The sequence below is a fragment of the Drosophila grimshawi genome, unplaced genomic scaffold (genome assembly GCF_018153295.1).
Source record: "Drosophila grimshawi isolate 15287-2541.00 unplaced genomic scaffold, ASM1815329v1 contig_848, whole genome shotgun sequence".
Taxonomy (NCBI): domain Eukaryota; kingdom Metazoa; phylum Arthropoda; class Insecta; order Diptera; family Drosophilidae; genus Drosophila; species Drosophila grimshawi.
This window is the reverse complement of record NW_025063692.1, coordinates 5,617,226-5,640,752: the sequence shown is the minus strand read 5'-3', so window position 1 is coordinate 5,640,752 and position 23,527 is coordinate 5,617,226. Positions and strand designations below refer to the sequence as shown.

The 23,527-nt window shown below is 40.5% G+C and overlaps 5 protein-coding genes across 11 annotated transcripts; 2 read left to right on the top strand and 3 right to left on the bottom strand.

Annotated features, from left to right (window-relative positions):
- Nucleotides 1-773: 773 nt before the first annotated feature.
- Nucleotides 774-2,956, bottom strand: LOC6566251 (ras guanine nucleotide exchange factor P). Its single transcript, XM_001992033.3, has 2 exons — nt 2,124-2,956; nt 774-1,982 (listed from the first exon to the last, which is right to left on the bottom strand). Exons 1-2 carry the CDS (start codon nt 2,917-2,919, stop codon nt 1,066-1,068), a joined length of 1,713 nt encoding a protein of 570 aa, XP_001992069.1. The 5' UTR covers nt 2,920-2,956; the 3' UTR covers nt 774-1,065.
- A 5,219-nt stretch (nt 2,957-8,175) lies between these two features.
- LOC6566250 (N-alpha-acetyltransferase 20) lies at nt 8,176-9,818 on the bottom strand. Of its 2 annotated transcripts, XM_032738792.1 has the most exons (7): nt 9,693-9,778; nt 9,524-9,639; nt 9,332-9,461; nt 9,080-9,216; nt 8,943-9,004; nt 8,500-8,560; nt 8,296-8,356 (listed from the first exon to the last, which is right to left on the bottom strand). In XM_032738792.1, exons 1-6 carry the CDS (start codon nt 9,743-9,745, stop codon nt 8,534-8,536), a joined length of 525 nt encoding a protein of 174 aa, XP_032594683.1. In that variant the 5' UTR covers nt 9,746-9,778; the 3' UTR covers nt 8,296-8,356; nt 8,500-8,533. The 2 variants fall into 2 exon arrangements, with proteins under 2 accessions (XP_001992068.2, XP_032594683.1); XM_001992032.2 differs by lacking the exon at nt 8,500-8,560 and having other exon boundaries at nt 8,176-8,356; nt 9,693-9,818.
- A 303-nt stretch (nt 9,819-10,121) lies between these two features.
- On the top strand, nt 10,122-12,870 carry LOC6566249 (dual specificity protein phosphatase MPK-4). Of its 2 annotated transcripts, none has more exons than XM_001992031.3 (6): nt 10,122-10,436; nt 10,497-10,684; nt 10,752-10,883; nt 10,952-11,051; nt 11,123-11,766; nt 12,096-12,870. In XM_001992031.3, the coding sequence occupies exons 2-6, from the start codon at nt 10,555-10,557 to the stop codon at nt 12,197-12,199; spliced, it is 1,110 nt and encodes a 369-aa protein (XP_001992067.1). In that variant the 5' UTR covers nt 10,122-10,436; nt 10,497-10,554; the 3' UTR covers nt 12,200-12,870. The 2 variants fall into 2 exon arrangements, with proteins under 2 accessions (XP_001992067.1, XP_032594679.1); XM_032738788.2 differs by having other exon boundaries at nt 10,481-10,684.
- Nucleotides 12,871-13,147: 277 nt separating this feature from the next.
- LOC6566248 (glutathione synthetase) lies at nt 13,148-20,170 on the bottom strand. Of its 5 annotated transcripts, none has more exons than XM_032738779.2 (7): nt 19,630-20,170; nt 19,334-19,546; nt 15,274-15,407; nt 14,446-14,488; nt 14,131-14,369; nt 13,659-14,043; nt 13,148-13,580 (listed from the first exon to the last, which is right to left on the bottom strand). In XM_032738779.2, exons 1-7 carry the CDS (start codon nt 19,786-19,788, stop codon nt 13,278-13,280), a joined length of 1,476 nt encoding a protein of 491 aa, XP_032594670.1. In that variant the 5' UTR covers nt 19,789-20,170; the 3' UTR covers nt 13,148-13,277. The 5 variants fall into 5 exon arrangements, with proteins under 5 accessions (XP_032594670.1, XP_032594668.1, XP_032594669.1 ...); XM_032738777.2 differs by lacking the exon at nt 15,274-15,407 and adding an exon at nt 17,769-18,025 and having other exon boundaries at nt 19,630-20,054; XM_032738778.2 differs by having other exon boundaries at nt 13,659-14,369; nt 19,630-20,111.
- Nucleotides 20,171-20,471: 301 nt separating this feature from the next.
- LOC6566294 lies at nt 20,472-23,304 on the top strand. Its single transcript, XM_001992029.2, has 3 exons — nt 20,472-21,097; nt 22,752-23,049; nt 23,116-23,304. Exons 1-3 carry the CDS (start codon nt 20,845-20,847, stop codon nt 23,177-23,179), a joined length of 615 nt encoding a protein of 204 aa, XP_001992065.2. The 5' UTR covers nt 20,472-20,844; the 3' UTR covers nt 23,180-23,304.
- The last annotated feature ends 223 nt before the right edge of the window (nt 23,305-23,527 follow it).

Genomic DNA, 23,527 nt, shown 5'->3' with positions numbered 1-23,527 from the left:
TCGGCCTTTGAGTTTTGAGTTTATGCGACAAGTTTTGATTTATTGTTAAATTTAAATACTTATATAAATTACTTTTATTATAATTATTGTTTTTATCATCCGTTTCTTGTATGTAGTGGGCAACTGCGGCATTTGTAAATTGTTTATATATTTAAATGTTGGTTTCTCTTTTTTCATCTCTTTTCGATTTTTTCATTTGACTGTGTAAAAATATCAATTTGCTTCTGATTTATTAGTTACTATAGATTTGCTTTTTGTTCACGCAATTGGGGACTCCATCTGGCTATTTCTCAATATATATACACATATATATATATATATATATATATATATATATATACATATATATCAATTATAAATTTATTCATTTATCAATTATCATCGTTTCATCATCCAACATCCATCGCTATCATTTATACTCAATTTGCATCTTAAACTTCATTTAATTCGCGCTCGCACTATGCTCCTAAGTATCTATATATATGTGTGTTTGTGTGTGTATGTGTGTGTTTGTGTGTGTTGGTTAGTTAGTGAAATGGGTTTTCTTGTTCTCTCTGTTATGGGTCTTCCGCTGGTGTTGCTGCTGCTCCTGCTGTTATGCCTATGTTACGTTATGTTATGCTAGCATATTAAGTGCTGCTGGTGCTTCTTCTTCGTTCTCCTTTATTATGTTACGTTTTGTTTGTGTGTGTGTGGTGTGTTTGTTGTTGTAGTTGGTATGGGTAAATGGATGTGTGTGTGTGTGCTGCTTCTCGTTATATGCTTCTTTTTTTTGTTTGTTTTTGTTGTTGTATATATATATATTATATATTATATGTATAATTAGTTTGCTTAATAGTAAAATTTCTTGAATGTTGTTGTGGCAAAGTGTAGGTAATGTTGCTCTCTCAATGTCGGACTCAACTGCACTACATACATTATGTCTTTCCACCAGATACGTTTTGGGGGAGGGATAGCGGGCGGGCTGGGGGAGTGGGGGCCTTCTCCCATCTCCCTCTACATCGCCCCCGCCACCCCCTTCCCCCTCCTGTCTAACCCGGGTGCGGGCGGCTAACGGTCAGCAGCTCAGTCGCTGCGCAGTTTCTTCAGCTCCGGCGCAGTTTCTTCACCATCTGCAGCAGCAGCAGGAGCAGCATTAGCAGTGGCATTACCAATATTCACATTCGAATTTGTATTTGACTCCATGTCACTTTGGAGCGCCGAGCGCTTCTGTCCAATAGATGGCGCCACAGCAGTCACAGCCGTCGCTGCAACTGTCAATTGCTGCAATTTACTAGCCCGCAAATTGCTGCTGCTGCTGTTACTCTCATCAGCCTCTAGCTCATCGTCCTCATTTTCATCCTCATCCTCATCATCATCATCATCGTCGTCCTCCTCGTCATCGTCCACATCATCATCCGCTGCTGCAGCTGACGACGCAGAGAGCACACCATTCCCGGCAGCGGTTCCATTACCATTACCATTAGCTGCTCCAACAGTTGCAGCTGCTGTTGCAGTTGCTCCATTTTTATTGATCTGCTTGTTGTTGTTGTGTGTTGTCTGTTCAGCTGCTGTTGCTGCGGCGGCTGCTGCTCCTTCTGTTGCCGTTGCCGTTGCTGCTTCTGCTGCTGCTGCTGATCCCGTCAAGCGACTCTTGAGCGGCGCCTCGAGATTACTTTCCGAGTCGGAGGCGAGTGGAGTGCCAGCACCACCAATCGGCTCACCATCATCTGTCGATGTGGTGGTGGCCGTGGTCTGTGTGGTATTATCCTCAATGATCGGCTCCTGTGAGGTGGAATCGTTCGACACAAAGTTCGAGTCGCCATCTTGTTGTAAGGCGGCAGTGTTGCTGTTGTTGCTGTTACTGTTATTATTGTTACTGTTACTGTTACAGTTGCTGTTACTGTTGCTGTTACTGTTACTGTTGTTCTTGCCCAGGGCAATCGGAGGATTGGTGTTCTCGTTCTCCGTTTCCGACTCGGTTGCAGTGTTCCGTCCGCCGCCTGTGCAACAAAATACAACAACAAAAAGAAGCAACAACAAATTTATAAATTATTTAAAATCATATCACAATATTAGTTAAGGAAGCAACTGAACTAAAGTATTGAACAATAATGAAACACAACTACAACTGGGAATCGTACCTGCACCGAGACTCTCATCATCGACATCGACGGCGACGCCATCGTTGGTGTCCTCGCCATCGAGGACCTTGCTGCTGTTCTTGCCGAGGGTGCTGCCGTTCGTATTGTTGGCGGCGGATGCGCTGCCTGGCGGGGGCATATCATCGAGCAGCTCGGGACTGAGGTCATTGGCCACATAGTGCGCCCACAGAGCGAGTTCGACGCGATGTGGCGACCAGTGCGGCGTGTCGCCGCCAACCTCTGCATTGAGGCGCTCGACTGTCGATTGGATGTGCTGCACAAAATTGAGGTACTCCTTGGTCGTATAATCGATGCCCTCGATCTCTGGTATGGCCATCAGGCACTCATCGGCCATAAATGGTGCGGAATTGGGGGCGGCGGCGGTTAGCAGGGCGGATGCCATTGTGGTGCCGACACCCTTGAGGTTCGATAAAGCTGTGATCGCCTGCTCCAGATTGGGTAACTTGCGGAACGCCTTCTTTGTCTCCTGGATGACGGCGCGTGGCGTATTCACTTTAACCAAATATGATAACTGTGGATAGAATTTGCCTCGAGACTGTTTCCATTTCATGGCCTGGACAAGCTCATCGTAGACCAAATGGGCGTCCTTCCCTCGCGCCTTGATCAGACCGGGCAGTTCGTTCTGGAACCATTGATCCAAACGGATCAGCTCCTGTGGCTTCTTGCTGCGCTTCTCCGCCTTCATCTTGAGCACCTGTGGATACAGTTTGTAGCAGTACTCGAACTGTGTCGTGCTGCCGTTCTCAAAGAACGCTGTCGCCTTGCCGTTTGACATTTTTATTCTTTTATTTTTCTCGACTTCTCGATATATATATATATATATATATATTTAATGTTGTTGCTGTTGTTGCAGGTCTTGTTGCTGTTGCTGTTAATGTTGTTCACTGTTTTTGGCTCTGGTTCGCTGTTTAGCGTCTGGTTCGCTCGATCTATCGGTTAACCCACAGCTACTGTTATCGATATCGGTGCGGTTTTGATTTATTTTGTTGTTGTTGTTATTATTGATATAGCCATTGTTGATGTTGTTGTTGTCGTTTTTGTGGTTCATCGCCGGCGAAACGTTGGCATGAAAGTAGAAGAAGAGAAGAGATGGAGATATTTTATGTAGGAGGTGTTATTTGCTCGAAGACAAACGCGCAAGAAGAGCAAAAATTAGCATTACAGTTAAAACGTTTTTACAAAAAATGAGAGCCGTATGCTGAACAGCTATATACACATACAAATACATATAAATTTATATATATTTATATATATATATATATGTATGTAAATACATTTCTACATGCACACCACCAATTGTAATTATTATTTTATAATTGAATTATTTCACTGTCTACTTTCGTCAATTTCTTAGCATTTTTTTTTTTTTTTTAGTTTTGTTTGAACAACACCGATAATCACATTTCGTTTGCAATTTGCAATTTTTCAGGGCACAGCCAAATCGAATTTTACTCTCCGCAGCAGTTGAGTCGCAGTCGCTGTCGTTCAACCAACCAACAGAGTCAGTCGGGTTCTTTTTAATAGTCGTCGCTGCGTTGTCGGTCTTTCGCACACACACACACACACAGTCACACAATCCATGTACACAAATACATATAGAAGCGACTCGCTACAACACACTCACACAGGCAGGCACACAAACACACATACACGCACGCACACACATACACACACACACACGCACACACTACCACCATAAAGGCGAAACGGGGCAACGAAATTTCTTTTCATATACTGTATTTTGAGAAAATGGTCAAACAAAAAAAAAAAAAAATGAAGAATTATACGATAACACGAAACGAATTAAAAGTGTATTTTGCACAACTAACAACTAAAACATAACATCATTCAGCTGCTGCAGTTTGCTGTCGAAGTCGTAGACGGTTGGGTTGCTTGCTTGGTTTGATTGCCCAGAGGCCAATGCGAATGCGAAATTCGAATGCGAATGCGAACGAATGAATATTCGTATCTCGTATGCGAATGCAGCTGCTGTGGCTGTGCTTACCTTTGGGTTTTTGCTTCTTCTTTTTTTTCACCAAAAAAAAAAAACAAAAAACGTTTCTCCGCTGCTGGTGGCGCTCTCAGTGTTCGTTGCAGTGTTTTTATTATTATTGTGTATATTATACTTTATTATTATAGTTGTGTATTTTACGTCGTCGAGCGTCGTCTGCCGTATTTGTATTTAAATTTGTATTTTGTATTAAACAATTTCGCTTGCGACTGCCGCTTTAGTTGCCGCCTGTCTTTCGTTCTGTCCACAGCGAGGCAGTCAGCCAAACAGCCAGTGCCAGAGCCAGCCAGCTATGAAGCTAGCAGCAGTAGTCGCTGCCTCTGCCTTCAATCGCCAGTGGCGTCGCCGAACAGGGGACGTAACAAAACAGCAGAAAAAAAAACACACACACAAGGATGCAGCTGTGTTTTGCTGCTGGTACGCGCGCGCTACAAAATCAACTCCGAATTGGCAGGAACGGTTTATCGCTGACTTGCCCCGACTGACTATCTGTCGAACTGAAGTTGTATCTATCAACGGCCAACAACAGCATTAGCAGCAGCACCAACGGCAGCAGCAGCAGCAGCAACGGCTCACCCCTCGATGCCGTGCGGCTGTGTGCTCACCGCTTTATCGTCGTTTCCATTTTCGAACGTTCATTCGTATTCAATGCTTGTCGCTGTTCGTTTGTTCGTTCGTTTGTTCGCTCGTTCGTTGTGAGTAGCTGTCACAGCGGCGTCGACGCCAGCGTTCATAGGGGTTGTTGTTGTTGGTTTCTGCTGCCTTTTTCTCCATATGTACATTTCGTATTCGTGTTCATAGAATGGCTGCGTCGAATGAGGGGAGGGGGAAGGGGACAGGGGTTGGTGTGTGCAAAAAATAATTACTATCTGACATTTTGACGGATGCGCAATGTACGACGTACATTAGATTTATCAATGTACAAATCGTGCTGTGTCCCTCTTCCCAACGCCCCTGGCAGTTTATCGCTTGCATTCATACATACTCTCGAATGTACACATAGATACACTCACACACACACAGACACACACACATGCATACAGACATACAGTTGTATCTACGCTCTCGTTGTTGTTGTTCTTGGTTTTGTAGCGTTCATGCTCGTGTTCGCATTCGTTCGTTTTGCCATCTGCGCCTTTGTCTCGGTTTTATCGTAATTTTCGCTGTGCCGCATGATTCGTTGTTGTTGCCTTCTCTTGTTTCTTACTTACCCTATTCGTCGTCGTCGTCGGCGACGCGTATAGCAGCTGCAATTTAGCTCTGTGGCTGTTGACTGTTTGTGGTTCGCTTATTTTTACCCTATGTTCGTTCGTTCGTTCGTTCGTTCATTTCATACACACACTCAGATACACACACACAAACATACACACATATATAGGCAAGCACATCTGTATCCGTCATGTTCATCGTGTTCGTGCTGCCGCCGCCGTTGCTGCTGCTGGTGGCACCGCACTTGGGCGCACAGCGTTGCCACATCGTGTACAAATTTCCACTTGAAACGAGTTTTACACGCCTGAAATGTTAATATATGAATCTGAATCTGAATCTAGCTCTGTCATGACCACAGCATATGCATTGTTCGAAACAATTTTAACTGTGACTGCAATTTTATTAATGACGACGTTTTATGCTCCTCCATCATAAGACTCTAGTCCCATAGGGGGAAAATACATTCCAGTTCTCCAGTACACACACTCAAATGATCTCTCCCATCCATTCTTCACCCGAAGAGTCGAGTTTAAAAAGAAAGGAAAACAATATGATGAAAGTGCTTTTCAAACACTTTTCCCTATAAGAATTGTAATGCATATTATTGCAAAAAAAATGTTAATTTCGAAATATGGTGCTTAGTAGCACTTTATAAATGAGTTGAATGCTGATCAGACAATTAACCACACATTTTTTTTAGCAAGGGGAGTAAACTTCCATATAAACCTAAACTTATTTTAATTTTTTTTTAAGTAGTGTTTTTAGATCTCAGCTGATTACCCATACAACAATGACCACTGCTAAAATGTTCAGAAAGTTTGAATGCAGTCATTTTTGAATTTACTTATAGATCTTAAAAAAAAAAAGTTTCAACTCGATCGGACTAAAACTCAGAAAACGGGTTTTTCCCATTCTCTTGAAGCTTCCAAAATTCCATATTAGTGCTCAGGTATGTCCAATAATGAAAAGTACTGTGTACGTTGTACAATTGCTTTGTGGCTTTTATGGCTTGGCCCCAGCGCTGACTGCTATTGTCAATCGCCAGCCGGTGAGGTTAAACTCTTTTATGCACATTTACATGTACAGATAATTAGATGGGAAGACAAACGACAAACAACAAACAACAAACGACCAACGTTGTCGTTGTCAGTTATTTTGTCGTTGCGCTTGTTTCACGCAAAGATACCCTACAATAGCAAAAGCCAGCTGAATTCTTGCTTTGTACGTTTTCGACAAAGCGGTAGATACACAGATACGCACCCATACACACTCAAACTCACACACACACAAGCATACACAGACAGAGAGCGAGAAAGAAAGAAAGAAAGAGAGAGAGAGAGAGAGAGAGAGAACGTAGCAGACTTGCAGGTTGCACACATACAGCAGCGAAAGGGAGAAGGCAAATCCACACGTTGCTGTGCGCTGCTGTTCGTAGTTTGGTAGAAGCAGCGAATATTGGGTTTGGAAATTTTCAGATCCACTTACAACACACAATATGTAGACACAATATGTACCCACGTATGTAAATGGTTAAATGTAAATGTATGTTATACTACATACATACACACAAACACACACACATATATATATATATATATATATATATACATATGTGCAAATATTGTTTTTCACTTGTTCTTTGTCGAAACATATGTACGTATTTGTTGCGACTGTTGCAAGTAAGAGCCTCCTCATGCCTGCTCCATTCGCTGTACTTGCTTCGATATACCGTTTTATATGTACTTGTACATGTATGTGGTCGCATGCACATGCAACTGTATATGTTGTGTCTAACTTGAAATATGCACGTACATATTATATTAATTAGGCTTACGCGTCTTGATTGCTTTCGGAAATAGAGTTGGTCGCAGGACATCGGGGCCGCAAGACTATCTCCAAATACCTCGGGATGGGACGGGATCAGGATCGACTATTTAAAATATTGGGATACAAGACCATTTCCGATAATCCGGAAAGGTCCCGACACTCCCGACAATCCCAATAAATTGCATTCCTTTGTAAAAGGAAATTTAAAATATATAATACATAAATTAAAATAGAAACGACACTAAAAGATTAGTTGACATTGATTATACATTTTTAACAGCTATTATAATATGGTTTTCACCGGTTAAAGGAAAGTTGGAAAGCAAATATATATGCCGGCAGATTTATAAAATGTTCAGTTATCGCTGACGCGGGACGCGGGAAATTCTATTATACAAAATCTAGTGATAAAATTTAATATTAATATTTGAGAGTATTGGAAAAATTCCACAAAACACCTTAGCTTCTGCAACATGTGGCATTTGCCACACGCATCGGGATTGGAAATAATTTTTGAAATTGATAAAAATGAGAAAATTACGCTTGTTTTGGCCACAGGACTAGTAAAAATAAATCTTCTCACCTGTAGAACTCCTTCAAGAAAGCCTATAATATTATTATGCTATATTTTCGTTGAACGCCTACTGAATGCCGACTATTTCCAATAAATAATAGACTAAGTCTGACATATACGACTGACATTGTCCTTATGTGACTACATCGTTTGAATTGGCCTATGATTGATGTTGAGTGCTGTCAATCTAATAAGTTGGAATGACAGCACTTTGCATTAATAATAAACTAAATTCGGTGGCGAATTGCTAGGCTTAAATCGCTAAATATGATATACTTTACAGTGAACAAATAAAATTTGCGTACACCCCGATTTTGTAACAAAACTATTTTCAATCAAAAGTACAAATCTATAAAAGTTTCTTAAAATGCGAGTAGATTACAAATCAGAAACACTTTTTTCTTCAAAATGTATTTAAAAATGTAAATTTATTGATTCACTGTAGATACATGTATTATTTGTATTCCTTTTCGAAATAAAAGAAAAAGAACTTGTATTCTATCATAAGTACAATATATCTAAATGGGCTTCCATCGGGGAATCCTGTTAACACTCGTGCCTCATTTGGTTGCGCAATTCGCGCATTGTAATCTGTAAAATATGTTGATAACATTAGAATGAAGTATTTGATATGTATATGTAAAGATAGTCTATCCATTTAAGTCATCGTATTGATTGATTGATTGATTTGGTTAGATACATTTTGTAATTGACATTTAAATTATATTATTTACCTTTAAGATCAGTGAACATTCGTTTGTATAATAGTTACAGTCGGCGTAAGAAGTCTTTTAACTGATAACAAAGTCATGTAGAAATATATATATATATATATATATATATAAGAAGTATTATTAACATAACGTAACAACATCAAAGTAAATTCCATAAGTAATGCGACTTAATGTATTGGGGATTTGGTTTGGTTCAGAAGTTAGCAAGAGATTTAGGGACTGTGTAACGGCAAAATATAGAACTCCGGATTATATACACTATAAATTTAATGATAACAATTAGGACAGGACGGCAGCATCACGCCGAAATGATGGAATTGTGCCAATCGTAAATATGGTAAATAAAAATTGAAATTGTATTTCATGTTGTTCAGTTAGACATAAATGCGAATGCGGGCAGTATTGGGTTGATATCAATTCATATCTATATCTTCCAATCGTACTGGCTGTGTGTACGGTATAACCGATTTCTTGCTAACGTCTCGAGACAGCGCCTTTCGCATATCTGAAACAGGAGTTAAACAAAAAATTAGTTATAGAAATGGTGCATCAGTGACATATATATGCATTGCGATCATACCATATGCATCCTCATCCTGATCGCCCGAGTAGTACTCGAGTATAGTTCGGTATATGATATAGCCCAGATTTGTATACATATTGATGGCCACCTTATTGCTCTTACGCACAAACAGGTCTACAAAATAGGCACGCTTCCTGCAAGGCACACAAGTTTCCAATCAGATTATAGTTCACTTCAACTGGTCGTAAAAGCATTTCACACAATTTCTCGCAATGCAATTCTTGCAATATATTTTTTTTTTGTAATTACTTTTCCGATATGTCTTCTAGGAAGTTCATCAGGAGCGCTGCTAGACCCAGTCGTCTGTAGTCCGGCGAAACTGTGAGAGCCGTAACATGACCATGCCAATTATCCATATGGCCCTCAACCTTTCCCATAACTGCAGCCGGGCGACAATTATGAAATTGGAGTTGACTTTCTTGTTTCATTGCTATTACTTACTGTATCCCATAATGTGACCGCTGGGAGATTCGGCAAGCTGAAAGTATTCCGGCCACTTGGCCAGATATTGCGTGTAGAAGGAGAGCCCGTATGTCTCCGTAAGTGGATCGAAATTCCTGAAATGGGCATACCATTTAGTTTTTAGCCAAATGCAACGGGCTTTACTTACACATTGTTAAATTTGAAGAGGTCGTCGCAGGTGAATGGCCGTAGCGTAGTCATTTTAGTTTTTGAATTTTGAATAGTTTAATAATAAACACCGGTTTCGCTCTCGTCACAGTCTATAAATTGTACAAATGTAACACTGTCTATCGATTGCAAAACGTGAAATACGTTCGCTGGCGATTATCGATAACGCGCTTTAGAATTAGGGCACATGGTCAGGGCAATGCGCAGGTCGGTTAGTTGGCATTTGTTGGACATTACGTCACAATATTTGAAATGGTCAAGCGGTTATTATCGATAACATACTGTTGAGTCGCACAGTAGGATGAGCGGTGCATGGTATCGCATTTGTGTGGCGTGACGTCACAAGCTTCATGTTTAGCAAATATGTAAAAGTAATTGCGCAAACTATTTGAAAATCATTTTAGATAGATGCCACAAGTCTTGCACAAAGTTCTCAATTTCGTGGGTTCTCTTTATTTAACGATCTGTATTCGCACATGTATTTGAAATTTGAGCTAATGACGTCATGCGCAGTGGGAGCTCACAGAGTTGCGCGGTACCCATTAACGTCATCTGTGACCCTCGTCGCGCTGCGGATCAGGGCAGCATAAAACTTTGCCACACGCAGCACATACACAAACAAATCAACAGCAACAGCAGCAACAGCAATGCTAATCCAACTCCTGCAGGCGCAGTGTGTGAAGTGCTGCTAATTAAAGGGGAGGGGCGAGCGAGCAAGCAAGCAGTAAGTTAATCTCTGCAATTCTCGACTCCCCTAACATTAAAAAGATTCAAATCAAAACAGTGCACAAAGCAGTGTGAGCGCCATCCATCCCCAAAAACCGAGAGCGCAACAGTTGAATATGCAGCCAGCGCAGCCTGGGGGCTACCCTAGCCGGAGCGGCAAGCCACAGGACTGCGGCACCTTGTCGCGCGATGATTTCGATGGCGATCCTGTTAGCATTGATGAAGTGGAAACGTGCCTGTTCCTAGGTACGATGAATGCTTCTGCATATGCACAATTGCCACTCACATGTGTTATTTTATGTTTTGCTTGCAGGCAATCTGTCGGCAGCCACACATATGGAAACGCTTAGATCGTTTAAAATTACGCATATCCTGACGCTGGACTCGGTGCCGCTGCCACAGCACATTTTAGAGGCGAGCTTCCTGACCACCAAATACGTGCAAAGTGAGTGATGGCTATTTGATATGATTTTGATATATATACATAATAATATTGTACAACGGCTGCAACAGTTGCCGATATGCCACGCGAGGATATACTACAGCATTTGGAGGCTTGCGTTGACTTTATTGCCAGCGCTGTGGAGCAACAGCACAATGTCCTTGTCCACTGGTAAGGTAGCCGTTGCCCCTTGCATTGATTCCGCTGATTTTAATCCAAGTGTGCGCCTCTCGCCTCGACAGCTACTTTGGCGTCAGTCGCAGCTCATCCGCTGTCATTGCGTACGTGATGAAGCGCCACAATCTGGACTATCAGGCGGCATATGAGCTAGTGCTGGCCAAGCGTCGCTTTGTGCAGCCGAATGCTGGATTTGTGGCACAGCTGAAGCTCTTTCGTCGCATGGGCTACAAGATTGATCCCGGCTATCAGCGCTATAAGATGCATCGTCTTCGACTCGCTGGCGAGCAGATGCGCAAGGCAAAAATATTGCCGCAGAGCTTCCATAATGTTGTGCGTCCGGATCCGGATATAACACGCGAGAATCCCGAACCAATTGTGTTTCGCTGCCGTCGCTGTCGCCGCGTGCTTGCCTCCAAGTCGAATGTCCTCGAACATCGACCGCGTGGCCAACCAATGGCACCACCGGCCCAAGATACCATCGAGCCAACGGAGCCACGTTTGCTCGACCAGCTGTCGGAGCGCTTACGCAAGGCATCGCTGGGCTCACCGAGTCATGAAAATACCGGCTCGAGCAATCAAAATCAATGTCGCAGCCTGTTGTTTGTGGAGCCCATTGCCTGGATGCATCGCATCATGCTCAATACCCAAGGGCGACTCTATTGTCCCAAATGCGAGCAGAAGCTGGGCAACTTTAGCTGGATCAATGGTAAACAAACACAAAGCACAAACAACAATTGTTCTCGGCTTGCCGAAAACTGAAAATCCTTGCAGTTACATGTCATAATTATCCGATGCTGATAAGCTTGAAGAATGTGAAGTGTTGGATATATATTTATTTATTATCAGCACCATTCGAAATCCAATCTAGTCCAAGGTATCTTTCTCATGGGAATAATCGGTTCATAGTTCTAATTTATAATGATTTTTCGATGTGTCTGCCAGGATATTTAAGTAAATAGTATGATTGATTCACAGCTATGTGAAGTGATTATTTTATATTGACGTGGTTCTCTTGTTCATCTTCTTTGCTTGCAGCCTGCCAGTGTCCTTGTGGAGAGACAATGACGCCTGCATTTTATTTAATACCTTCCAAGGTGGAGCTCTCCAAGGCCGTGCAGAATGTGCAGACAACTGTTTAATTGTTTAAGAATTGGCGCTGTTTTTAGATATCGAATTGATTCGATTTCGTGCAGCTTATACTCAATCTATATGTATTTGTACTATATGTAATTGTTAACAACAAATCAAATGTTATAGCTAGCTAATGAAATTCGCAAATGCTGTTTTAATTATATAGTTTAAGGCCTGTATGTAAATATACATATCTGATCCAAAATGAAATCGGTTTGTGCTGTTCCATAAATATGCATTTGGCATTTGTATTTTGCATATCGCTTATTGCATATATCAAATATTAATGTTAATTATTTTAAATGTATTTACATGATTTTGTCAAACACTTTTTGGAGTATTTTGCGCATTGTTGTGTGTGGACTAAACCAAAAGCCACTAAAACCAAACCGAGTAGAAAACCCCATCTTCCAAACCAAAAAAAAAAAATAATAAAAATAAAAACCAAAATCAAAATGTGAAAATGTTTCGGTGACAATATTTAAAATTTAAACTATAATTATGCTATAAATGTAATACTAAATGATGTAGTAATCCGATGTTATAAATGTTGTACTATATGATATAGTTATCCGATCTGCAACAAGTATCACATAGGCTACTTAATTGGCGATCAGAAACGTCTCTTCTTATTCGAAAATTGTTAAAAATATTAAATCTCTTTCACGAGCATCAAATATGTAATTGGTTTTTACTTTAACGCTGAAAAATCAAAGCTCATCTAAATCCTTACAGACTTTCGAAGGCTGGAAAAGACCTCCTCTATCGAAGGATTATGGGATTATTATTAGCTAAGAACTCAAACACTTTTATAGATCAAAACAGCGAGATCCTTCAGAACTCGAAAACTACCAGGAAGACTTGGATGTTCATTGACCAGCTTAGAAAAAAGGATCGCAAGGACCAACGTTATCGTTCTGGAAAAATGCGAAGAATCTAAATCAGTAAACACTTCGTATCTACAAATTGAATTTATTGCACCAATTGCAAATCTCAAATCATTACAAAAATAGTTGATATATCTTTAATACAATTAATAAGTACTTGAAGGCAAGGGGAATGCGGGAATGCTCGATTCTCGTCTACCTAAAAGTATCCATCCTCATCATCCGAGTCTATTAAGTAGGGACTGTCGAGGGCGCCCAAGCCAGCGGCAACGCCGCCCTCATTCGCCGTCGATAGCTTTGTGCGGAGCATGTGTCCGGCCTGATAGTTGTGGACAATGTGATCGGCATCCCCAATAACGACGCCAAAGATGCCCAGCTCGGAGACCATGTCGACTATTTCGGGCGGCATTTTGCCACCGGGCCGGACCATATAGCCCTGCGACAGCGGTGGATGGATTAGATCCATTAGAATCCAAGCGGAACGCTCCACGCGGCTCATGCGCTGTAAATGTGCAGATATATTAATCATATATATATATATATATATGTATGTATATATAATATCGGTATATGCAAGTACCTTGAGTGCATCCGGAATGTCCAAGCCGTAAACATTGTTGCCGCCGCCCTCGCGTTGTGGCTTCAACACAAAGTTCTGAGGCGTTTGCAGGGCCATTTCATAGTTGGCATTGCCCGCCTCGTTGTCATCGAGCGAATAGAGTCCGGTGAAGATTTTACCAACGGCCTTAATCTCCTCCGGGTCATTGATGAAACGCTCGAGTACGGCTGGCTGGGCGAGTGCCTGTTGCACCTTCTTCGTGCCCGCCAAATGATAGTGGATCGATGGGCACTTAATGGCCAGCGATGTTTCCATCAAATAGCGTGCATCCCACTCGCCCTGCGACGGATAATGTCCGGGCTCATATCCGGCACGGAAATAGATCACGGCCACCTCAGTGTTGTTACTACAAAAAAAGTGTGAGAGAGAAAGAGAGAGAGATGCAGTTAAGAGAGATAGAGAGAGAGAGAGAGAGAGAGAGAGAGATACGCACAGCAGCAGCTCCTTATGCTGACCGAGTTTTCCCTCGCGATGCACATCGGTGAGCGTGCGACGGAGCACCTTGATGTGCGGATAGGTCTCCCGGATGTAGAACTCGTGGAATCGCTGATCGCAAATGTTGTAGGACACATCCTCAATGATGAACAGGATGACAGACTGCGGCTTCGCGTATATGTCCCAAGCCTTGACCATGCCATCGCACAGGCCAGACAGCGCCTCATTCTTCGGCATCTATGTGGAGGATATCAATATATATAATTATATCTATATATATTTCTATATATATATGTGTATTGATGATACTCACGTGCTGCAACTTGTCGGAATGGCCGAGTTCCTGTAGGACGAACCTGTGGGCAGGTTAAAAGCGAGAAAAATAAACAGAGAGAAAGAGAGAAAAAGGAGAAAAGTGGGGACGGCCGGGCGGCGGCAAAGAGAAAGAGATAAAGATTAGTAAATCGTATAGTAAGAAATAATATATACAAAAAACATAGTAACAAACAACGACAAAAAAGTGGGAAGAGTTAGGGTTATATACAACTACAATTATTACAAGTAAGTTAACAAGTAAATAAAGAGCGGCAATTAAGGGAATGTTTTTTTTAAGAAAGACAGAGAGAGTGAGATTAATATATGTAGAGAGAGAGAGAGAGTAGGCATCATAAAGCTCAAGTCAAAGCCATAACCAATAAGCCAACAAAAATATGTGCAAGTGAAAGAGTGAGTGTGTGCGAAAGAGAGAGAGAGCATGCCTTTTACATTTTTAATGAGAGAGTGAGAGAGAGACAGCGTGAGAGTGAGAGAGAGACAGCGTGAGAGTGAGAGAGGGAGAGTGCAGATCAGCAAACGTTCAGTGGTTAAAAATGTGAGTTTTTAATTGATTACTAGTGAATTAAGGAGAATTGCTGCAAGATTTGTGAGTGTGTGTGTGAGTGCAGACTCCCAAGACTGTTCCAAATTCCGAGTGTTTCATAATTGGAATGTGAAACCGACCTTGAATGGAACTGTGATAAAAACAGTGAGCGATTTGTGATGAAGAAAAAGAGTGTCTATGTGTTTGAGAGAGAGAGAGATAGTGAGAGTGAGTGAGTGAGTGTGAGAGAGAGAGAGAGAGAGAGAAAAGAGCACTTAATACTTCTGCATAGGCACCAAGTGTGTAGCAATGCCACCGAAACTGGAGGCAATCGTGTTGATTTCAACCTGCTTTATTGCACAGCCCTCGTACACGTGAGCCAAATAGTCAGAACGTAATAGACCGACGCTATAAGCCTGCAATTATGATCGGTTTTACATATTATATATATATATATGTATGTATATATAGATGTATATATATATACATGTGTATATATACAGGGTACATAGAGTAACGGCTTAATTGATTAGATAGCAGCGAGCAGATAGCTCTTAGCCTAAGACTAAACTAAACCTAAGCTTAATTTTTATTTCTATTCGATATTTTAATTGTAAATATAATGTTAAAAACGAACAAAAAAAAAAATTCGGAAATTATTATGATGAGAGGGAGAGAGCGAGTGGACAACGCGGCGAGAAAGTGAGAAAGAGATAAGAGTGTGGGTGTGTGAAAGAGCGAGACGGACATAGTGAAGCATACGGTGAAACAGAGACAGAGAGACAGAGAGAGAAAGAGAGAGAGAATGAAATGCAAGGGATAGCAATGCAATTCGATTTCTGGTTATCGATTGTTTGATTCGGTGAATTGATGTAGATTGATTAATATCGATAAGATTTGAATTTCCTACAACAACTTCAATTGCACTTGTATTTTCTTACTATACATATATAATTGTGGTGCGTGGATGCAATCTGTGAGGCTGGCTTTAAGTGTAGATGATATGTGGTTTACATTTATCGACGGTGTGATTTCGCATGTGAGCAGTGATCATGATCAGGATACTCTTTATATCAGCAGACATCACAGCCTGTTCACTTTGAGGTTCGCTCCTACATTACCAACAACATAAATAATCGCATAGAATTTAGAAACACGCCCAAAATACTGCAAATCAAACAATATCAACATATCAAAAATCAAACTCGCAATTTTGAGACAATAATCAGCGTGAAATTTTCTAAATCCTAGCGAATTATTATTTGAAAGACTAGCAGGGATCCAAATTGGCAAATGTTTATATTTGCATCTGGCAGCTTGGATTCAAATTCCGGAATTTACCCGATTTGTTGCGTGTGTTGCTGCTGTCATTGTTAGAAATGAGATTAGATGCAATTACAAGGGACTTCAACAAATCTGACGAATGTCGCCGGGGAACTCAACGCATGACGTGTATTTCTGTGTGTGTGTGTGTGTGTGTGGTGTGCCTATCGCATTTCGGTTTCTGGCATGTTTCTCTTTGTGGCGATAAGGCCGAATGACAAGGCTAATTTAACCACTTGTGTAAATATGGGTTTCACAAGTTTTTTTTGTCTTAATTGTTTGAAAAAAAACTGGCAAAACATAAAAAAAAAACAATAGAATGAGGCAGCTGCAGAACTGAAGATCTGTACTTCTTATACACCGGTAGCGAGTAGAAGAAGCAAATAAGATAAAAAATAGTATGATATGCACAATTACTTATTAGGCGTATGGCAAAAAAAAAAGAAGAAAGTATAAAACGATAAAGCTTTGCAGGCAAGCGGAGAGCGGTTTAAGGCGGGGGGACAGACGAGCAGGCAGCAACAGGAATGGGGTTTGGGGGGAAGGAGCTGCTTGCTTCCTTTGTTCAGTTTCTGTCAAGTAACTAAGAACTACGACAAAACATTCCAGGACTCGAACAAACACATACATATACATATATGTAAGTAAGTAGTAGTAGTAGTATATATAATGCAGACAGTATATATGTATATATAAATTATATATATGTATTGTACAAATTATAATCACAATGAGCTGGATTCGAATCATGGCCCCTATGTATATAATATAGGCGAAACTGGCCATTTGTATAAACAAGAATAATATATTAAAGGAGCACACATCCACACACCAACACACACACACACACACACACATGTATATACTATACTATATAATATATATAGAGTATATACATAGACACTGAGTAAGTAACGACATCATTATCTCTCTGCTCATTTATCCCATTTCTTGGAGATATTTGAAAAAAAAAAAACATTACAATTTGTTATTGCAAGTCGGGAATCTAAGCATTCCAATGGCATTTGTTATGAAATTAGATCTATTCACAATTTCTTTATCTCAATTCTCGAATCACATTGTTTATTCAAGTGGTATTTTAATGTTATTCGACCTCAGCTTGATAAGTCTTAAAATAGATTCGTATTTTTATGAGCAGTCAGTAAATTTATTATTGGAATGCTTATGGCTGTCATTGGAATATATATATATTTATATATATATATATATATATATATATATATATATATATATACGTTACTTTATCATGTGTGTGTGTGTTAGTGTGTGTGTTTCCATTTTTGGATGGCTTTAATTAGGCTTTCAGGCATTTACAGGCAATGTGAATTTATATGCGACAGCCAAATAGAAGTAGATATATATTTTTACAGAGAGATAGAGAGAGATAAAAAGATGCAAAGAGAGAGATAGAGAGATAGAGAGAGAGACAGCACCTTTGTATGGTTTTACTTGCTGGTCCCAAATGGCCAAACCCCGATGCTATCGTATTGATCTCGACTTGTTTCCAGCAGCCCAATGAGGTGCTAATGCCTCGCGCCACGCCCACTTTTGTTGTCTTTTTCGCCTTTGCCTCCTGCTTCTCCTTCGCATCGTTGTCCTTCCCTCCGCTGCTGCTGCTGCTGCACATTGACATATCCCGGCAGCGGGACTCCAGCATCAGATCGCTGCGCAGCATGCCCAATGAAATGGGCTTTGGTTTCAAACGTGTGTTTGTGTGTTCATATGTGTGTGTGCGTGTTATATGTGTGTGTGTGTTCGTGTACATTTGTGGGGATTCGGTTTCGGAATGCGAACACGTTAACATTAGCCATAGCGATAACGATAACGATTACACGAGCAACACAAATTGTAGTCATCGATGCGATTAGATTTTTCAATTTTTGTCGCGTTTTTTATATATATATTTATATATATTTGTATTTTGTTTTTGTTGAAACGAGGAAAGCAGAAAATGTCAAATCAATGCGTGAGTAATTTTTATAGCTGGATAGATATAAAACATTAAGCTGGGTATATCGAGCAGCGATAACAACAACAACAACAACAACGCAAACACTAGGAGCAGCACCACAAGAGACAGAGAAAGATAAAGAGAGGGAGAGAGAGAGAGAGAGAGAGAGGGATAAATTGGGAGCCGAAAGAGCTTACAAGAACAAACTAAATATTTTAATATAAAAATATGTAACCCAAAAGAAAACTATAAATTCGCTGGCAAAAATCAATTATCGAATATCTCCCGGGTCCAGGATGTGGGCGTAAATCATGTTTAGCACTTGAGATAGGCTGGCTTAGCTATGGGATTGATGATAAGGCGATAAGATAACGGTAACCAATGTCGACTACAAGAACAGTAGTCACTCGCTAATATCGCTTTCGAAAATCCATCGATTTTGGTCTATGTACGTCGGTAGACTAACTGTGATTGTACAGTTCAAAATACCATTACAGAAGCATAGCAGAAATTCAATTTTTGATATCGAAAATGCAATTTTTTTAAACTTAAAAATCAAATTGCGTTAACTTTAGCTAATGAAACAAGCACATTCAAATCAATATATTTTTTGAAAGCTGTATAAAAAACCGATTTACAATTTCGAAATTGCATTTTTAGCGATTTGGATTTAGAAACAATTAGCGAGCGAGCACTGTAAATGTTATAAATTCCATGTTACGACTAGGCAGACAGATAGAGAGAGAGAGGGAGATGGGGGCACGAAGATAGAGAGAGAGAGAGCAAGAGAAATCACTAAGCTGTCCACCAATTCAATCACCTGCACCAAAGCAACCTAAAAACCCTTTAGCTGGGAATCTAAAATGGTGCTGACTTGGATATGTGGATGTGGATGAGGATACGGATGAGAATGAGGTTGACGATAACGATGACAATGACTAATGACTAATTGACGCATTATGATTGGGTTGATTTAACAATGGTTATGGTGGATGTGTGGATGTGCATATATTTAGGTAAGAGACAAACGAACACAAGATGTCTCACCTGGGTAAAGCCATGGGCCAGAGCCTTGCGATAAATGTTAAACAGATTGGCAGTGAACTCATCCACTTTAATTGTCTCCGCCAGCGTGGTCGTTATGAATTCCTCATCGTGGGCGACATTGTGCATCAGACGATTGATAATCGGCTGCAAGGCGATCGCCTTCTCGAATTCCTTCCGCGGAAAGGAGGACGGCACCAGCACAAAGGGCGCAAACTGTTACACCGCAAAATGTTTAAGTTTTCAAATGGAAATGGAAATCAAATCATCATTTTGCAAATGCTGCAAAACAAACTCACATTTAGCGAATCCGGACTGAAGTTGGTCTTGGAGCGCATAGCGGCGCCATGCATGATGGCATAGTCTTTCGCCTTGGCCGTTACCTCCAACAGCTCGTCCTCGGGCAGCGGCAATTTAATGCAGCCGCGCAACACGGGCGTATTATCATCGACGGACATTGCTTGCAATCTGGCTTGCAATCACTTTTCAATTTCGACAATGTCGAAATTTATTGCTCTGTTGATATAGTCAGCTGTCGCCGCTGCTGACTCTGTCGCTGCTGCTGCGCCGCTGCTGATGTTGTAAATGTCACGCTGAGTGATCAGATTCGTTGTTGCTGCTACCTGTTGCTAGCGTTGGCTACTGCTTGCTGCATACATGCAATACTGTACGTTATACTGTACTTGTGTGTACCTGAAATTTATGCAACCGTGTGCTCTAATTGTAATAAATTATGCCAAAACTAAATTCACTACTTCGAAATATTCACTTCGATTTAGAATGTACATATATATATATATATGTGTGTGTGTGTGTGTGTTTGTTTTCAATGGCGAGTCAAATCTGTCAAGTGAAGAGAGCCCTCATTACGATACATCGATTAAAGCAGTTGCTGTTAACCATTTATCGAAGTGTGTGTTTTTGTTGTTATCGAGCACAAATAAAGCGTTGAATTACATAAAAAAAAATCCTATCACTTAATACTTAATGCGAATTGGCATCAAGTATTGCAATAAATACGATCGAAACTGAATTACGAATGAAATATTCAGCTAGTAAAATGTTATTTTCAAATGGCCAGCTAGTGCTGTTAAACGGAGGAGCATTCTGATAAATGACAAGTTTCATTTCGATACAGCAATAACAAATTCTCTTGACCTGTTATCGATTCTTATTTTATTTTTCTGCTGACTTCAAACATAAGCATATCTCAAACGTATGTACGAAATTATTGCCTAATTGCCCGACGAGCTCAACAACTTTTAAGGCAAAAATGTAAAATGGATAAAGTTTTCAGAAATCGCAGCAGGCATGCCTGGGAAGTTTCTGACAAGCAAAACCTTCTCCTTCACTCGCTTCGATTTCGTTTCAAGTTCATTTCGATATGTAAATTTTGAGTAAAACGAATTAAGCAAATAAATATATTCGTTCAAAGCGCATTGTTTGTATATGTAAACTATTCCGTGAATTGAAAATTTACTGATTGTTGATACTAATTTCAAAAATACTGCTGCATGCTCGCCGATACGCAGAAATTTGCTGATAAGTTACCATCGCTAAGACAACCAGCTGTCCGCTTGAAAAGAATAAAAGAAGAATATTCTGTAAGAATTGTAAGTAAAGTAAGTAGTCAAATGGATGGGAAAACTTTGAAACGCATGCGCTCCGAGGACGATGAGTGTAACAATAATGTTACCCAAACCAAAGTCTGGGTCAACGAAAAAATGAGAGATTCTCGCGACCCAGACAAAATGAAAGCCGTCCATGGTGCGTATTATATACATATACATACAGTATCTCACAGCTTATTTCGGCAGTGTCTACCAAAAATTTTAATTGCCTGCCATAAACTAACAATACAATATTTTTCAAAAATTCCAAAGACCTATGGCAGGTACATATATTAACCACCATAATGACTATATGGCCCCCATAAACTGGGGTTTCCCCACCCGCTATGTCGGGTTATGTAAAAAAGTACCTTAATTTATGGTCACAGTTTATTTCCAATAGTGGCATTATGGACACCTGGGTGCCATAAAACCCGGATTTTTTATGTCAGGTTGATTATTTTCGGAATAAGTAGACTAATCCTTCATAGTCAGTTTAGTTATATCCTGCATCTCGGGTGCCACCAGCCAACAAGGACTATGGACAAACGGACTACCATTGAGCAACGGAATCTCATCCTGGAACACTTAAAGATTGGATATTCACATCGCCAAATAGCTAAAATGGTAAATCTAAGCACCACAACTGTATTCAATATCATTCGGCGCTTTGTCGACGAAAATCGGATAGAGGACAAGGGCAGAAATGCACCAAACAAGATTTTCACCGAACAGGAGGAGCGGAAGATCATCAGGAAAACAAGGGAAAATCCCAAGCTATCGGCTCCAAAACTGACTCAACAGGTGCAGGATGAAATGGGGAAAAAGTGCAGTGTGGAAACTGTGCGCCGGGTTCTGCGCAACCATGACTTTAATGCCCGAGTACCACGGAAGAAGCCCTTTATAAGCGCACAAAAAAAAAGGAACTAGGATGACATTTGTCAAAATCCACTTGGACAAGGATTTGGAGTTCTGGAATAAATTCATATTTGAAGATGAGCCCAAATTCAACATTTTTGGCTTAGACGGACGGAATTATGTGTGGCGACAGTCCAATACTGAGCTGAGTCCCAAAATCCTAAAGGCAACAGTCAAGCACGACGGAGGAAGTGTCATGGTATGGGCATCTATCTCGGAAGCCGGCGTCGGAAATTTGGTGTTCATTGAAACAACAATGGACAAGAATGTGTATTTCACTATATTAAAGGAAAATTTACTCCAAAGTGCCAAGAAGCTAAGAATCCGGCGTACTTTCCAGATCTACCACGACAACGACCAGGAACACTACCAAGCATAAGTCCGGATTAGTACAGTCCTGGAACTGCCCCCACAAGATAATTCCACAGGCCCAGTCTCCAGACTTAAATGTTATTTAAAATTTGTGGGCTCTGCTGGAAAATACCATCCGGAATTACAGATCCGATCTCAAGAATGATCTGCTGGATGAGTGGAGCAAAATCAGTCCAGAAACGACCCGGAAGCTGGTATCTTCCATGAATACTAGGTTAGGGGAAGTTATTAAGGCTAAAAGATATCATACTAAGTATTAACATCCTTAAGATTTGACCTGTATTTTGGATAAGATTTCAGTTTTTGACTAATTTTACTTAATTAATTAATATTTTAATGAAAACTGAAGTTTCCTTTTCAAACGTGATATAACATAAAACAAATTGGCATTTAAACATTTTGCGTTTGTTTCTTTGTTTAAACTTTATAGCACTTTAAAATTTTTGCTAGACACTGCCGAAATAAGCTCTGAGACACTATACATACTAATTACAATCGATGAACCTTTTTTTGGCGCGCAGAAAAAACGACAAAGATTATGATTGAAGGCGCCGCAAACCTGAATGCTACTTCCGATGTCGAAAATCCCGCAAAGTTATGCGACCGATATTATCTGTTTGGCGATGGCACTATCATTTTGCGCGACATGAATCCCGACGGTGTCAATCCCGGCCTCGTTCCCCGCGTCGCCTCCTGCTGCAGGCGTCCGCAGCTGATAATCGACCAGTGTGCAAACTGTACTTTTGATTTATGCGAGGAATGCGGCTATTCGTGTGTCGAGTGCCATGAATTCATATGCCACACATGTGTCACCCTGTTGTTCGTATTCTACATATTGCCTATTGCCTATGCCTGCTGTAACTAATAATATCTGTTCCCTTCCAGCGGCAATCGTCCAGAAGAAGCCGAGCATCCATTGTGCGAAGTTTGCCAGATGTTTGTATCCTAACCATCAGCAGAGAGCATGCAATGCACATACATCCGCACACAAATCCATGCTCACAGACGCCACATGATATACAATTATAGAATAAGAGCATTTCGGATAAATCAAACTTAAGTACGAAATCTAAATCAACAGTAATCATTTAATACTTAAAATCATTCATCATCATAAATGAAAAAAAAGCACACTTCACACTTTTATATAAGAGCAACAACATAATGATTTAATCAAATCAAACAATATATTTATATATATGTATACAACATCTCTGTAAGATCTCTCACGATATGCCTTAATTAGACTGTGGCCGGCTCGCAAGCTTAAATCCTGGGCACGGTTGACGAGAGCTTT